Consider the following 17,868-nt stretch of genomic DNA (forward strand, 5'->3'; position numbering starts at 1 on the left):
CTCTATTAATTGCATTCTGGGGTCCAATCCCTGAAAAATGCCTGAACGACAAAGCGAGGAAGAAACCCTTAGATCGTAAGTTTCCCTTACTCTCTTTTTCCTTTAAGAAAGTTTATTAACAGCTAGCTTCTCACCATCTGGCTTGACTGAAGAAAGTTATAGGAAAAGGAGGAGGGCTAGGGCCGTGGTATCCGAGAACTCGGTAGGCGGCCAAGCAGGGACGGCGTGGCTATTCGCCAGACCTCAGGCGGGCTGTCACCAAGAGGGTTTCAAGGTCCAGCGGGTAAGAGGTGGAGCTGCAAGCGAGGTCTAGCGACAACGCGGGGCACGTCACCAGAAGGAAGCGGAGAACCCAGGCGGAGAAGCCCACATGCTGACTAAGCAAAAGACGCACGCCCTGGGAAGGGTGACAGCCTACTCTGCTCCGGCTGCCCGGGAATCAAACGCCGCGCGGCTCCTCCCACGCTGCTCCCGCCTCCCGGCCCATCGGGCCAATGGGCGGGGCGGACGGGGGCGCGGGGCGGAGCGGGGCGCGCGGCCTGCGCGCAGGTGCCGTCCGGCGCCCCGCCCGCCGGTTTGGCTGCCGCCGCTGCCGTCGTGCGTGCTGTTCGGCGAGGGGCTGGGCCTGCGCTCTCTCCTCCTTCCTCCCCGCCTCCCGCTGCCGGTAGGACTCGTCTGCTGTTGCCTCTGGGACCCCGTGTCAACGCTTGCCGGGAGCACGGTGAGCCCCACAGGGAAGCTGGGGCGCGGTCCGCGCCGCATCTTCGGCACCCCGGCCCGTTGATCTGAGTCGGCGTCAGGCAGGGGCAGAGCGGCCGGGATGGATGAGGGCAGCAGACGGCGTGGGGTGTGTGGATGAATGAGGCGCTCTCTGACTAGGCCGCGCGTCCCGAGAGCGGCCCACGCCTAATGCCCGCACGCGCTGGGGAAAGCCTGTTCCGTAAGGCCGGTGGTCCAGTCCAGAGGAGGGGATGTTGCGTAGGGCCCGCTTTGGATGGCCGGCCGGCTCTCCCTCGCTAGGAGACCAGAGGACGAGCTAGGCTCTGCTCTTGTAGCTGTTTGGGAGGCCTGGGGTTTGGCCCGGAACAGGTGTGAGTTAAGACCCTGAGAAGGGAGATCCCTGACCCTCGGCCTCAGGGATCAGAGGCTGGAATATCGGCTGGAATATCGCTTCATGAACAGGGCCTCGGCGTGGCCCCAGGAGGTCAGCTGGATCCAGAAGACAGGGACAGTTTTAGTTCCCAGCTTATAAAACGTGAGGTTGGCAGTCCCGAGTTCGGTTTGCTGTAGTAAAGTGGTACTGATTCTGCACAGAAGAGCTTAGAACCAGATGCACAGGGACTGAGAAAGTTTCGACTTGTAAATTAAAAATTGTAATGATTCATATACGACTAGAAATAAGGAGTGTAGTTTCTGGAGGTTGCTCATGAGTACTTATGAGTTGTATACCTATAGTGCCAAAGTTGGGAGAGACTTGGTTGGAAAGACCTTGATACCTGTGTGATTTATGCATGTGAAAAATGGGGCTTGTGGGCCCTGGCCGGTTGGCTCAGTGGTAGAGCGTTGGCCTGGCGTGTAGGAGTCCCCAGCCAGGGCACACAGGAGAAGCGCCCATCTGCTTCTCCACCCCTCCCCCTCTCCTTCCTCTCTGTCTCTCTCTTCCCCTACCGCAGCCAAGGCTCCACTGGAGCAAAGCTGGCCCGGGTGCTGAGGATGGCTCTGTGCCCTCTGCCTCAGGCGCTAGAATGGTTCTGGATGCAACAGAGCAACGCCCCAGAGGGGCAGAGCATCGCCCCCTGGTGGGCGTGCTGGGTGGATCCCGGTCCTGCGCATGCGGGAGTCTATCTGCCTCCGCGTTTCCAGCTTCAGAAAAATACAAAAAAAAAAAAAAAAAAAAAATGGTGCTTGTGGGAGAAATAGAAAAGAATAAGTTCCAAATATGAGGGATGAACGGGTGTAGGTGACTTGGTTGCTGGTGGTTCTAGAATAGATTTTCTTTGACTCTCTATCTGTGCTCCTGCTTCCTAATGTTTTCATTTGTTTAACTTGATGTTAAATTAAGAAATAAAGTGTTTTGTGAACAGTCTGGATGGAAGGTTGGCATTTTATTAAAAATTAGTTAATATATATTTTTTTATTAAGTGAGAGGTGGAGAGGCAGAGAGACAGACTCCCTCATGTGCCCGACCTGGATCCACCAGCAAGCCCCCTACCAGAGAATGTCCTGCCCATCTGGGGCCATTGCTCCATTGTTCAGCATCCAGCTATCTTAGCTCTTGAAGTCAGGCCATGGATCCATCCTCTCAGCTCCTGGGGACAACCTGCTACAACAGAGCCATGGCTGCAGGAGGAGGAGGGGGAGAGAGAGAGAGAGAGAGAAAGAAAAAGAAGGGGAGAGGGAGAGGTGGAGAAGCAGATGGTCGCTTCTCCTGTGTGCCCTGACCAGGAATCGAACCCAGGACACCCACATGTCTGGGCGATGCTCTACTATTGATCCAACCTGCCAGAGTGGCAGTTGTTTTTTAAGTTTATTTTTGATTTATGGTACCATTTATTTTTAGATCAGTGTTTTCAGGACTTACCAGGACAGCTATCAGATTCAGATCTGTTTATGGAATTTAAAAGTACTTTTTTTCATTGAAAAAATAAAGTGGATTAAGCTGTTTCAGTTTTTGATTGATATATACAGTATGCTTTGTTAATCTATTATTCATTAATGTATTTAATATATTTTGTATGATGAAATATATTCTTGATTGATGGGGATAGTAAAAAGTTTTGTTTATATATATATATTTGTCTTAACATTTCAGATGCCCCCCAAAAAGGGAGGTGATGGAATTAAAGCACCCCCAATCATTGGAAGATTTGGAACCTCCTTGAAAATTGGTATTGTTGGATTGCCAAATGTTGGGTAGGTGAATGTTGAACTTTTCCCATTTTAATCTTGCAAATATTTAGGGTTCTTTTATAGAAATGGGAACTCATGAGGTAATTAAAACTTAAATTGAAGAAAGAGTCTAGGAAGCTGGAATATTAATATGTTGCAAAGCAAGGTTAAAACTTGAGTTACTTATATTGTTTGTTTTGCTTAAACTCAGAGGAAGAAGCAACAGAGTTAAGACACCAGATCAGCTGTTTGCTTGAAACACCTTGGGAGACACACAGTATTGAATTTAAGTAAAAACCAAGTGGTATAAATTTGATTTTGGTGCTGGCTGGCTATGTAGGACACCTACCTAGGCTGGCTACCCAAGGCCGTGTAGCAGGATACTTTAGGAAATAGTAGTTAGGAAATGGCTGCACTATAAATTTGATTAGATATTTTGAAGGTCATGGATTGTATGGTTAAATCTTTACTGGAGGAGGTGACAGTTTTAAATGGAAAGGGTATCTGTTATAAAGTGGCTAATCTAAAAGTTATGAGACCAAAAATTTAAGTTTTGTAATGTTTAAAATTAGTGAATCACTTGCATATAAGTCAGTGATAGGAAATATATTTGGGATTTATCATCTAAATCTATACACTTGCAAGTTGAGTGTTTAGTCTGCTTTTTTCATTATTTGCTCTTCTTTTTAACACCTTTTATTAACTTTAAAATATAAAATGTCTCAAGAGTGATTAGGCTGTGCTAATGGGTAATAGATCTAATACGGATTTATTAAGTTGACTGAAAGTATTTTGACATGTGCTTTAGGCTTTTAGATTGGTGGCAAATAGGACAATGTGTTCTTTCATGTGGAAGGAGCCCCTTGGAGCCCCTGTCATATAGATTGCTTAGTGAATGGACCATGGTATGACCAAGCAAGGCAGTTCTGAAATTTTTGTAATGTAAAACATAAACAAATGTGGCTCTCCTAATTTCTTTCCTGAAGCTTGAGAGGTTTGCATTTTGAAGGGGTTTCCTGCTGTGTATAGGCTGCTTGCAAAGTAAAATGAAATAGAGAGCATGGAAATATAAGCAAAACAAATAAAGCAAAACACTGTAGGGTGCTGTCAATAAATGTAAAAGATAAAGTCATTATATATGTTGTGAGCTCTATAGTGCCTATAAGCAAGACATAGTTATTAGATTGTAACATATTTCTCTTATATTGAATCACTGCAGTCTATGCAGCTTGACTAAATGGGACTACTTTAAAATGGACCACCTTAAGAAGTATTTCCTATATAAGGTTTTTAGTCATGGAACATAATAAAAATCAATATATATGAGAATAACCTAAAAATATTTTATTATCCAATATAAATTTGCTATTTATGCTTTTATTTATTTTTATTAATTAATTTTCAAGGGGGGAGAGAGAGAGAGAAGCATTCATTTCTTTTTTTTTTTTACAGAGTCAGAGAGAGTCAGAGAGAGGGATAGATAGGGACAGACAGACAGGAACGGAGAGATTAGAAGCATCAATCATCAGTTTTTCGTTGCCATTGCAACACTTTAGTTGTTCATTGATTGCTTTCTCATATGTGCCTTGACCGTGGGCCTTCAGCAGTCTGAGTGTAACTCCTTGCTCGAGCTTGAGCCAGCGACCTTGGGTCCAAGCTGGTGAGCTTTTTGCTCAAGCCAGATAAGCCCGCGCTCAAGCTGGAGACATCGGGGTCTCGAACCTGGGTCCTCCGCGTCCCAGTCCGAAGCTCTATCCACTGCACCACTGCCTGGTCAGGCAGCTCTCATTTCTTGTTGCACTTAGTTTTGCATTCTTTTTTTTTTTTTTTTAAGCAAGAGAGAGAGAGAGAGACAATAAGACAGAGAGACAAAGAAAAGTTCAGATAGGGACACACAGGAAGGGAGAGAGATGAGAAGCATCAACTCATAGATGCAGCACCTTAGTTATTCGTTGATTGCTTTCTCATATGTGCCTTGACCGGGGGCTGCAGCTGAGCCAGTGACCTCTTGCTCAAGCAAGCAATTTTGGGCTTAAGCCAGCGACCCCGCAGTCAAGCTGGATGAGCCTGTGCTCAAGCTGGTAACCTCAGGATTTGAACCTGGGTCCTCTGAGTCCCAGGTGGATGCTGTATTCACTGTACCACCCACTGGTCAGGTTAGTTTTGCATATTTTTTTTCTTTTTTTACAGGGACAGAGAGAGAGTCAGAGAGAGGGATAGACAGGGACAGACAGACAGGAATGGAGAGAGATGAGAAGCATCAATCATCAGAGCTTTGTTGCGAGACCTTAGTTGTTCAGTGATTGCTTTCTCATGTGCCTTGACCATGGGCCTTCAGCAGACGGAATAACCCCTTGCTCCAGCCAGTGACCTTGGGTCCAAGCTGGTGAGCTTTTGCTCAAACCAGATGAGCCCACACTCAAGCTGGCGACCTCGGGATCTTGAACCTGGGTCCTCTGCATCCCAGTCTGACGCTCTATCCACTGTGCCACCGCCTGGTCAGGCAGTTTTGCATATTTTGACTGCTTTCCATCTGTGCCCTGATGGGGATCAAACCTGCAACCTTAGTGTTCGGGAAGATGCTCTAACCTACTGAGCTAACCTGTCAGGGCTATTTATGCGCTTTTTTTTTTTTTTTTTTTTTACAGAGGCAGAGATAGATAGGGACAGACAGATAGGAATGGAGAGAGATGAGAAGCATCAATCATCAGTTTCTCGTTGCGCATTACGACTTCTTAGTTGTTCATTGATTGCTTTCTCACATGTGCCTTGACCGTGGGCCTTTAGCAGACTGAGTAACCCCCTGCTGGAGCCAGCGACCTTGGGTTCAAGCTGGTGAGCTCTTTCCTCAAACCAGATGAGCCCGCGCTCAAGCTGGCGACCTCGGGGTCTTGAACCTGGGTCCTTCCGCATCCCAGTCCGACGCTCTATCCACTGCGCCACCACCTGATCAGGCTATTTATGCTTTTAAATGAAATGCTCCTCTCGCTCTCCATTCTCCCCCACGCCCCAGTTTTATTGATGTATACTTTACACATAGTAAAATTCACTCATTTTATTTATTTATTTATTTATTTATTTATTTATTTATTTAGTTATTTAATTACATGAAAGGCTGGGAGGCAGACAGACAGGCTCCTGCATGCACTCTTACCTGGATCCACCTGGCAAGTCCCCTGCCCAGTGATACTCTGCCCATCTTGGGCTGCTGCTCCATTGCTCAGCAACCGAGCTATTTTAGCACCTGAGGCGAGGCCATGGAGCCATCCTTAGCACCTGGGGCCAACTTGCTTAACCATTTGAGCCATGTCTGTGGGAGGAGAAGAGAGAAAGAAAGTGAGATAGAGAGAAGGGGAGGGGGAGGGGTGGAGAAGTAGATGGTTGCTTCTCCTGTGTGCTCTGACCTGCAATCAAACCGAGGACTTCCACACACCTGACCTACACTCTGCAGGCGTCCCCAAACTACAGCCAGCAGGCTGCATGTGGCCTCTTGAGGCCATTTATCCGGCCCCCGCCGCACTTCTGGAAGGGGCACCTCTTTCATTGGTGGTCAGTGAGAGGAGCACTATATGTGGCGACCCTCCAACGGTCTGAGGGACAGTGAACTGGCCCCCTGTGTAAAAAGTTTGGGGACCCCTGCAAGATAATTGGCCAGGGCCAAATTGATTCATTTTAATAGTGTACAATTTGATTATTTTGGCAATTGTATTTGGTTGTGAACATGCCCAGTGTATGAAGATTTGGTTTCTAGATTTATTCTGCTTTTTCATATCTGAGTGACCTTTTATAAATTATTTCCTGTTGGTCTAGTATATTATTGTGGGTGTGAGCCTTGGAGGATACTTTTAAAAAAACTAATTTTCAAAAAAGTAATACTCTTGTGTTTTTTTTAGAGCAGTTTTAGTTTCACAGCAGAATTGAAGGGATGATGGCACAGAGATTTCCCATGCCTTCCCTCACACATGCATAGCCTTCCCTGTTATCAACATCCCCAAGCAGAATAGTACATTTGTTATAATTGATAAAACTACAGTAACACATCATAATCACTCAAAAGTCCATAGCTTACGTTAGGGTACACTCTTGACATGTACTGACCATTATAGTATCGTACAGAATATTTTCACTGCCCTAAAGATCTTCTGTGCTCTGCCTACTCAACCACCTTGCCCCAACCACTAACCTTTTTATTGTTTCCATTGTATTGCCTTTTCCAGGATGTCATAAAGTTCAAATCTTACAGTATGTAGATTGGCGTTTTTCACTTAGTAATGTACGTTTAAGTTTCCTCCATGTCTTTTCATGACTTAAATAATCTATTTTTAGTGCTGAATAATATTCCATTGTCTGGATGTATCAGTTTATCTATTTACCAACTGAAGGACATCTTGGTTGCTTCCAAGTTTTGGCAGTTATGAATAAAATTGCTATGAACATCCATGTGCAGGTTTTTGTGTGGATATTTTTTCAACATTTTTTGGTAAATACCAAGGAGCACAATTGCTGAATTATATGGTAAAACTATGTTTAGTTTTGTAAGAAACTTCTTAAGTGACTATACCATTTTGCATTTCCAACAGCCCCGAGTGAGAATTCCTGTAACTCCACATCCTTGTCAGCATTTGATTTTCAGTGTTATGGGTTTGGGGCATACTAATAGGTGTGTAGTAGTGCCCCATGATTGTTTTAGTGTGCTTTCTCTGATGCTGTATGCATCTTTTCATATGCTTATTTGGTATTTGTAGATCTTTGGTGAGGTATCTGTTAAGGTATTTGGTCCATTTTTTTTTATCATTTTTGTCTTTTAAGAGTTTCTTTTTTTTTGTACATTTTGGATAACAGCCTTTCATCAGGTATGTCTTTGCAAATGTTTTCTCTCAGTCTGTGTTTTTTTTCCCTCTCATTCTCTTGATGCTGTGTTTCACAGAGCAGAAGTTTTTAATATTAACAAAGTCTAGTTTATTATTTCTTTCATGGATCCTTGCTTTGGTGTATTTAAAAGGCTTAGCTATATCCTATATTATTTAGGTTTTTCTTTTAGCTCTTAGGAGTTATATAGCTTTGGGTTTTATATTTAGGTTGTGATCCATTTTGAGTTAATTTTTGTGAAGGGTGAAAGGTCTGTATCTAGGTTTTTTTAAAAATTTTTTTTGCATGTGAAAGTCTAGTTGTTCTAGCACCATTTGTTGAAAAGACTATCTTTGTTCCATTGTATTATCTTTGATATTACAATGTACATTTGATATTCCAGATTCAAGAAAGTACATTTTAATATTCCAGATGTTACTGTGTCATGGACAGTTCTTGTTGCTACCACTGCATGAAATGAGATGAGGTTTTATTGAGAGTGTTGGAAAACCCCAAATAACCTTGGTTTAATAGAAGTATTTTTTTTTTTTTTTTTTTTTTTTGGTATTTTTCTGAAGCTAGAAGCGGGGAGAGACAGTCAGACAGACTCCCGCATGCGCCCGACCGGGATCCACCCGGCACGCCCACCAGGGGGCGACGCTCTGCCCCTGGGGAGGGGGGTCGCTCTGTTGTGACTAGAGCCACTCCAGCGCCTGGCGCAGAGGCCAAGGAGCCATCCCCAGCGCCCGGGCATCTTTGCTCCAATGGAGCCTTGGCTGCGGGAGGGGAAGAGAGAAACAGAGAGGAAGGAGAGGGGGAGGGGTGGAGAAGCAGATGGGCGCTTCTCCTGTGTGCTCTGGCTGGGAATCGAACCCGGGACTCCTGCACGCCAGGCCGACGCTCTACCACTGAGCCAACCGGCCAGGGCCTTTTTTTTTTTAAAGAGAGATAGAAGAGAGGAAGGAAGGGAAATGAGAAGCATCAACTTGTGGCACCTTAGTTGTTCATTGATTGCTTTATCAGATGTGCCTTGTTGGGAGGCAGACTGATATACCTGAGCCAGTGACCCCTTGCTCAAGCCAGCGACCCTGTCCTCAAGGTAGTGGCCTCGGGGTTTCGAACCTGGATCCTCAGCATCTGAGGCCAATGCTTTATCCACTACACCACCACTTGGTCAGGTTAGAAGTTTCTATTTTATGTAGAAGCGTGAATTTTGCAGTCAGAGATTGGCATATCAACTCTGCTTTATGAAGTCCTCAGAAACCCCAGCTGCTTTCATTCTACACCTTGGTGATCCCAGGTTGTGGCCTTCAACTCCATGGTTCAAGGTGTTGTAAATTCTAGGCAGCTGGTAATCCAAAGGGTCAAATGGCCTAATGACTTGGCCTGCCGTCTCTTAGGGATTTTTTTTTTTTACCTGTAAGCTGCCACACCATCCCTTTGCTAACTTCTGCAAATATTTCTTTGTCTAGATTTGGTCACAAGAAGGTTGCAAGGAAGGCTAGGAAATGTCATTATTTTGATGGCCATATATTCAGTTAAGAATGCTGTCACTTGAAAAGGAAACTGGATATTGGGGGACAACTGTGCACTTAGAAACTGTAGTAGGAGAGCACTTATCTTGCTTAGTTGATACTTCAGGGAATGTGCTTTTGTTGTTCCTACAACTTGCCTTTTCTCAGTTTGCCAACCACATATTTATTTTAACATGTTAGTGATATTTATTTTTAATTGGAACCACAGATTCTTTAAAAGCTATTTAGTTTAGCCTGACCAGGCGGTGGCACAGTGGATAGAGCGTTGGACTGGGATGCGGAGGACCCAGGTTCGAGGCCCTGAGGTCGCCAGCTTGAGCGTGGGCTCATTTGGTTTGAGCAAAAAAGCTCACCACCTTGGACCCAAGGTCGCTGCCTTGAGCAAGGGGTTACTCGGTCTGCTGTAACCCCACGGTCAAGGCACATATGAGAAAGCAATCAATGAACAACTAAGGTGTTGCAATGAAAAACTAATGATTGATGCTTCTCATCTCTCTCTGTTCCTGTCTGTCCCTATCTATCCCTCTCTTTGACTCTGTCTCTGTAAAAAGAAAAAAGAAAAAGCTATTTAGTTTAGGTAAAACATTATAGGAAATGCTAAAAAAAAGATCACAAGGTAATTACGTTCAGTGTTATTTTTCTACTGTTGTGTAGCAAACCATTCCAAAAGTTCATAGTTTAAACAATAACAATGTTTCTTTTTTTTCTTTCTTTTCTTTCTTTCTTTTTTTTTTTTTTTTTTACTGAGAGAGAAAGAGGGAGATGAGAAGCATCAACTCGTAGTTGCAGCACCTTAGTTTTTCATTGATTGCTTGTCATATATGCCTTGATGGAGGGCACGTAAGCCGAGCCAGTGACCCCTTGCTCAAGCTGGCGAGCCTGCACTTAGGCTGGGTGAGACCGCGTGCAAGCCAGCCACCTCAGGGTTTCAAACCTGGGACCTTAGTGTCCCAGGTTGATGCTCTATCCACTGTGGGACCACCAGTCAGGCATAAACAATAACAGTTTCTTGTTTCATGACTCTAGTTTAGTTGGGTGAGTCTTCTGCTGGTCTGCTGGTCTCACTTGGAATCTCTTGTGTGGCTACATTCAGCTGGTGGCTAGTCAGTAAACTAGAACGTTCAAGATGGCCACATCCACAGTTCTGGAGCCTTATCAGGGTGGCTGGATGTCTGGGCATTTCTGTCCACCTCTACTTGGCCTCTTTCTCTCTAAGTGGTCTCCAGCCCAACTTCTTCATAGCATGGTGGCTAGCTACCAAGGGAGTGAAAGTGTGGTAGTGGTAGTGACATAACACACTTCTACTTAATTCTTTTGGTCAAAGCAAGTCACGATACCAGCCTAGAGACAAGGAGGGAGGGAGGAAATATAGTCTCTACCTATTCTGGTCTCTATTACTGTATCATTACATAATTTCAGATAGTTTTTTTCCCCCCATTCATTTATTTACTACTGTTAACTGTAGGCTTTATTTGGACTTCACCATTGACTTTAGGGAGCTCACGTAAATTATTTTACTGGAGAATGGTTATCAGAAACTAAGATCTGGGCTCTAGGTAGGATACGTGCTGCTGATATGCTACTGCTTTTAGGCCTTTTCACTTTTTAGGACATATATGTGGTTATACTAACCTAGTATTCACGCATTGGTATTTATTTGTCATCTGTATTTATTTCTTTTCTAGCAGATAGATGATTAAAAAAACAGTTCGGTTATATCTAGATTTAAAACATTTTGAAAACACATTCTACTTTTTTCCATGTGTTGGATGTGTGGTGTATAAAGGGTTAATTCAGAGTGCTGTGAATTTGCATGTTATCCTGACTTCCCAATACATATTGTAATTTTGCATAAAGGTTTAGATAAGATACTTATTCAGTCAGATTTACTTATTATAGTCTGACTGGTGGTGGCACAGTGGATAGAGTATTGGCCTGGGATGCTGAGGTCCCAGCTTGATCACAGGGTCCCTGGTTTGAGAGTGGGATCATTGATATGATCCCATAGTGGCTGGATAGAGCCCAAGGTTGTTGCTTGAGCAAGGGTGTCATTGGTTCAGCTTAAGACCCCTGGTCAAGGCACATATGAGAAACAGTCAGTGAACAACTAAAGTGACACAACTATGAGTTGATGCTTCTCATCTCTCACTCTTCCTGTCTCTCTTCCCTCTCTGGCTCTCTGTCTTGCTAAAAAAAATGATTTACTTATTACAACAAAATATGTAATTTCAAAAATAATGTATTTAGGCCCTGGCCCTGGCTAGTTAGCTCAGTGGTAGAGTGTCAGCCTGGTGTGTGGAAGTCTCAGGTTCGATTATGTTCAGGGCACACAGGAGAAGCAACCATCTGCTTCTCCATCCCTCCCCCCATCCCCTTCTCTCTCTCTCTCTCTCTCTCTCTCTGTTCCCCAACCACAGCCATGGTTTGATTGGAGCAAGCTGGCCCTGGGCGCTGAGGATGGCTCTATGGCCTGCCTCAGGTGCTAAAATAGTTCAGTTGACAAGCAACAGCCCTAGATGGACAGAGCATTGCTGGGTAGGGGGCTTGCCAGGTGGATCGTGGTTGGGTGCATGCGGGACTTTGTCATTCTACCTCCCCACTTCTCACTTAAGAAGAAAAAAGATGTATTTAGGTCCTAAATGGTAGGGTCATATTAAGTCTAGCCACTCCTTTTTTTAATGCTATCATTGCTAAATAATATTTATGTAAACCCATTCTTTTTTTATATATATTGATTTTAGAGAGAAGAGAGAGAGAAAAGCCAGGGGAAGGGGAAGGAGCAGGAAACATCAACTAGTAGCAGTTGCTTATCATATGTGCCTTGACCATGGCAAGACTGGGGTTTTGAACTGGTGACCTCAGCATTTCAGGTTGGTGCTTTATCCACTGTGCACCACACGTCAGGCTATGTAAACCCATTCTTCTTGCAAAAGAGAGATTCCTATAATTCTGAACTTTCCTTCTACTTTTGAGCTTTAATAATAACCTTAAGGCACCTAATCTCTCTCTCTCTCTCTCTCTCTCTCTCTCTCGCTCTCTCCGTCTTTCTCTCTCTCTCTGGTGTGTGTGTGTGTAATCCTCATTTCACAAAATAATGTTATATGGGCTTTTAACGCTTCAGACTTTCTAATTCATTGATTTTGCAAGGCTTTTCTTTAATAGAGCTGAACAGATCAAAATGTCTTAACATGCAACTAAGCCTGTCATAATAATCCTTAGAAATTTTTTTCTTTTGGTTTTTCTTTTTCTTTTTTTTTTAACCTTTTTTGTATTTACAAAACCATTATACAATAAAGATCAGTGTTTATTAACAGCTGATCTTCCAGACATTTCATGCCAGACTGTGAAAGACTTAACCACCCTGATGTTATATGAAGATTATAGATCCAGTGATTCTAGACTCTGTAATCTTCATATAACATCAGGGTGGTTAACTCTTTTGTGGACCAGCATGAAATTTCTGGAGGACTGGAGGTTGGAAACCACTGATAATACAGTGTGTCCGTCAAGTCATGGTGCACTTTTGACCGGTCACAGGAAAGCAACAAAAGATGATAGAAATGTGAAATCTACACCAAATAAAAGGAAAACTCTCCCAGTTTCATACCTATTCAATGCAGTTCGATGTGGGCTCACGCACAGATTTTTTAGGGCTCCTTAGGTAGCTATCCCGTATAGCCTTACAGACTCGTCACTGACTGATGGCCTACCAGAACGGGGTTTCTCCACCAAACTGCTGGTTTCCTTCAACTGCTTATCTCACCGAGTAATGTTATTCCTATGTGGTGGCGCTTCGTTATAAATGCGTGGATATTCATGTTGCACTTTGGTCACGGATTCGAATTTAGTGAGCCACAGAACACACTGAACTTTCCTCTGTACCGTCCACATCTCGACTGGCATGGCCGTGGGCTGCTCCGCTATATACACGGTGTTACGTCATCATCTTCGCATGTGCACATGCTGCCACATCATCCTACAGAAACTGGGAGGGTTTTCCTTTTATTTGGTGCAGATTTCACATTTCTATCGTCTTTTGTTGCTTTCCTGTGACTGGTCAAAAGTGCACCATGACTTTACGGACACACTGTAGATAACTTTATAAAATTTAAAATCCATGACCAAGATAAGATGATCTGTGAAAATGGAGATTTGTCTTTCAAGTCTAGTTTGTATGTAAGAATTTTTTTCAGCCTAAGAGATAATGACACTTTCTTTTATTACTTTTTTATCATATGATATGTTTGGAGGGATAAACTTTTTTCTTTTTTATAAAAAGTATTTTTGTTCATCTAGATTCTAGACAGTAAAAAATGTTATACTTAATAATAGCCACAAATAGTATGACTCTGGTAATAGCAATGAGCATTTTTTTAAAAACTATAATATACAAAAATACAACTGCACTTTTTTTTTGTCCTCTTCCCCCTCTGAAAGAGCACAGGTGTTCTATGAGTGTTTGTATTAATTTACTTAAATTTTGTTTTAAGTACTTTTTTTAAAAAGGGATTTTATTTTCTCATTTTTAGAGAGAGAGAAAAGGAGGGGAAGAGAGCGGGAGGCATCAACTAGTTGTTTCTTATATGTGCCTTGACTGGGGGCTTTGAACTGGGGACTTCTGTGTTCTGTCTAGGTCAAGGCTTTATCCTCTGCACCACCACAGGGAAGGCCGTTTGAAGTACTTTTATTGTAACATTATTTTGTAATGTTTTCATAGTGGGTATACAGTATTTTAATTACATTTTAGATAAGTAAGGACCCAAGGACTGTTCTGGCAACTTAAGTAATCACTTTTTGTTTTTGTGTGAAGGGGAATAGATTGTGGAGAATGGGCCAAATTATGTTACCATTTACTTCAGAAGTTTTCCCTTTTGGGAGAAATATCCTGGGTTTTGGTTGTGTTCTTGAGGTTCTTCCTCTAATTTTTCTTTTTCCTCCTAATCCTTTGCTGGGTTCTCTGCCCTCCAGCATCAGCTTTCCATGTTTAATCCTGGATTCTGGACCTCTTTTCTTCTGTCCATAGTGGGCAAATGTCTTCATGATAAAAGTGGCTGTGGAGGTCAGATCACTTCTTTGAGGCTACCCCTCCCCACAAACATTTCTAGGTTCCTAGTCCCTTCAGATGCTTTCTGTATTCTACAAGTATATGGCTTTTCTACTTCTAGGTGAGAGTTCTAATCAGTTAAATTTTGCTTCTCACCCAGAAGCAGAATTTCTTCCCCTCCACAATTGTCTATAGAATTTTCCAAAGTCTGAGGGTTTTTTTATTGCATCTGTGTGATATATTTTAATATGTTCTTGTGTCCTCTGCATTTCTTATAAAGTGGTAGTAATATCTAAAGGCTTGATCAGATTAATATGATAATTTTTATGTCAAGAATATGTGAAAGGTGATATATATGTACTTGTACTGGCTTTTCCCCCTTTTTGCAGTATTGTCATTGGTGATCATTACTCAGGCCCATTAATTGCTTAGGAGTTGCAAAATGTCAGTATTCTAAATTTTTAAATTTTCCTCATTTATTGACTGGAATAAGCCTATAAAATAATATTACTCTCAACTCTTTGTTACTCTAAAACAGCGATTTTTCAACCATTTTCATCTCATGGCACACATAAACTACTAAAATTCTGCGGCACACTGAAAATATCTATATATATTTTTGCTGATCTGACAAAAAAAAATAGGTATAATTTTGATTCATTCACACTGGATAGCTACTGTGTTGGCTATTTACATTATTTTATTTGGCAATCTAAGGGAAAAGAGGTTAGTGCTCCTGACTAAATAGTCAGGTATTGCATGTTTTAAAAATTCTTGCAGCACACTGGTTGAAGATCACTGTTATAAGTGTATATTTTGTATAGGAAGAATATAATAAGTGCTTTGCTTAATCTTCAAAAGAATCTATCACCTAGCATCCTTAAAAGATGGCCAGAAGGCCCTGGCCGGTTGGCTCAGCGGTAGAGCGTCGGCCTAGCGTGCGGAGGACCCGGGTTCGATTCCCGGCCAGGGCACACAGGAGAAGCACCCATTTGCTTCTCCACCCCTCCGCCACGCTTTCCTCTCTGTCTCTCTCTTCCCCTCCCGCAGCCAACGCTCCATTGGAGCAAAGATGGCCCGGGCGCTGGGGATGGCTCTGTGGCCTCTGCCTCAGGCGCTAGAGTGGCTCTGGTCGCAACATGGCAACGCCCAGGATAGGCAGAGCATCGCCCCCTGGTGGGCAGAGCTTCGCCCCTGGTGGGCGTGCTGGGTGGATCCTGGTCGGGCGCATGCGGGAGTCTGTCTGACTGTCTCTCCCTGTTTCCAGCTTCAGAAAAATTAAAAAAAAAAAAAAAAAAGATGGCCAGAAGGAGGGAAAAAATGGGAACGGAGTAGGCGGACATTACAACTCCCATCTCCCAGAAACAAAGTGGATTACAACTTAACTTAGGAACAGTCATCTTGAAAAACCAACTTTGGACCAAACTAATAGGAATCTATAACCAAGCATCACCGAAGGAACCACACTGAGCTGGTAGGAAAGGTGGAGATGGCGGTGGTGTGGGTTTCCAGGAGAGTTGTAGACCGTCAGCCCTAGGACTGGAGCCCCAGAAACTAGAGGAGTCATACGGACAGTATTAGGTGAAAGAAGAGCCGGGTTACTGTTTGTGAGTGGGAGACAGAACTCTCAAACTCAGGCTCCATCGTAAAGGGATCATGCAGAAACCTCGTTCACAGCCACTTACCTGGGGCTTTGGGAGCGGGGAATGCCAAGAGGACTAGAGTTGTGAGAGGAGAGTGTAGTCTTAGGGGCACAGGGAGAGACTGTGGGAGATGGCTACCCTGACCCCTGTACTGGGTCACTCCCCAAACCTAAAGTGTCCATTCTTCCTGGGAGAACCAAGCCAGCAAAGGGAAGCAATTACCCCACCCAACAGAAGCTCTCCTGCTCTAGTCAGTGCAGAGAGACACTTAGAAGCAGGAGGCGCACAGGATTTTAGTGCTGAGGTCTGGGCTACATGGACCTCCCCCCTCAACCTGCTGAGTAGTATCCTTTGAAGGGTGGGAAGGCCCGGCTGTGGTAGTGGTGGCAGCGCTTGGCCCACGCAGTAGTCGGGATGAAGCCCAGGGAGGCAGCCCCTGCGGTGGCTGTGGAGGGCGGAATCAGAGAGGCCTCTTGGCACCCATGAGTGAGGCCTCCCTAGTGCCCATGGGGTGGACCCCATTGGGGTGAGGCATCCCACGCTCTGTGGGAAGTGGAGTTCAGCAAGGGGTGCCAGCAAGGGTAGAGCCAGTAGCCGTGCAGAGACGGCGAGGGGCGGAGCCTGGAGAGGCTTCTGGCAGGCTCACAGGGGTGGAGCTGGGAGAGGCAGCCCTTGCACCTGCAGAGGGTGGAGCCTGGCGGCTTGCACTGCGAAAGATTGCGTCCCACATGCCCGAGGGGGCAGAGCCTGGAGCAGCCCAGTGAGGCAAGGAGTCCCCCACACCTGCAGAGCAGCGGGAGCCTGCACTGGTGCCGAGTGCCTGAGGAGCCAGAGTGAGACAGGGGCCAGTGGAAAGACCTCCCATCAGGAATAGAGGGGCCACAAACACTGCCCAAGAGTAGATAAAAGCAAGCTAGGAGTACTGCTGATAGTTACTAAAGCACCAGGGCCCAGCAGAAGCAGCCACAAATTCTGGATTGCCTGTAGTTCCAAGGACACTATGGGCCAGTCAAAAGCAGTGACCCCTACTGATCTGCACCAGGTTCTGGCCAGAAAGGTGTAGGGCTGGTACATCCAGCGGCAAGATATGGAGAGCATCAGCTCAGGACCTAACAACCATAGTTAGAGTGGTTTCTAGTCTATACAGAGACAAAATGGGAAGATAGAGAAGTTCAAATGAATTAATAAGAGAAATCCCCAGAAAAAGAATGGAATGAAATGGAAATAAACAAGATAGCAGATGCACAATTTAGAATAATGATTGTTAGGATGCTCAAAGATCTTAGAACAACAATAGATGGACAAAATGAGCCCTAAAATAAAGAGATAGCTGGCATCAGAAAGGGTATTGAAATAATAAAAAAGAATCAGAAATGACAAACAATATCAGAAATGAAGACTGTACTAGAAGGAATTAAAAGCAGGCTGGATGAAGCAGAGGATCACATCAGCAATTTAGAGGACAAGATAAGTGAAAGCACGGAAGCAGAGCAGCAAAAAGAAAAGAGGATCAAAAGGTCTGAGGAAGCTGTAAGAGAGGAAACAAGAGAAACAACATCTGCATAATAGGGGTTCCTGAAGGAGAAGAGCAAGAACAAGGGATAGAGAACCTGACTGAAGAAATCATAGCTGAAAACTTCCTTAGACTGATGCAGGAAAAAGTCACACAAGTTAAAAAAGCACAGAGAATCCCCTTAAAGTGTAACCCAAAGAGACCTACACCAAGACACATCATAATTAAAATACCAAAGCTAAGAGATAAAGAAAAAATACTAAAAGCTGCAAGAGAAAAGCAGTCAATCACCTACAAAGGAGCCCCCATAAAGATGACATCTGACTTCTCAACAGAAACACTTGAGGCAAGAAGGGAATGGCAAGAAATATTCAAAGTAATGCAGAAGAAGAACCT

General features: G+C 44.1%; 1 protein-coding gene across 1 annotated transcript in view; it reads left to right on the plus strand.

Moving 5' to 3' along the window:
* The first annotated feature begins 564 nt into the window (after positions 1-564).
* The window catches only part of OLA1 (Obg like ATPase 1), a 196,264-nt gene continuing 178,960 nt past the window's right edge, over positions 565-17,868 (plus strand). Inside the window, exons 1-2 of the mRNA XM_066232462.1 lie at positions 565-721; positions 2,813-2,913. Of these exons, the coding sequence (XP_066088559.1) occupies positions 2,813-2,913 (101 nt within the window). The 5' untranslated portion in view covers positions 565-721. The remainder of the gene's footprint in view (positions 722-2,812; positions 2,914-17,868) is intronic.

The sequence above is a fragment of the Saccopteryx bilineata genome, chromosome 5 (genome assembly GCF_036850765.1).
Source record: "Saccopteryx bilineata isolate mSacBil1 chromosome 5, mSacBil1_pri_phased_curated, whole genome shotgun sequence".
Lineage (NCBI taxonomy): Eukaryota > Metazoa > Chordata > Mammalia > Chiroptera > Emballonuridae > Saccopteryx > Saccopteryx bilineata.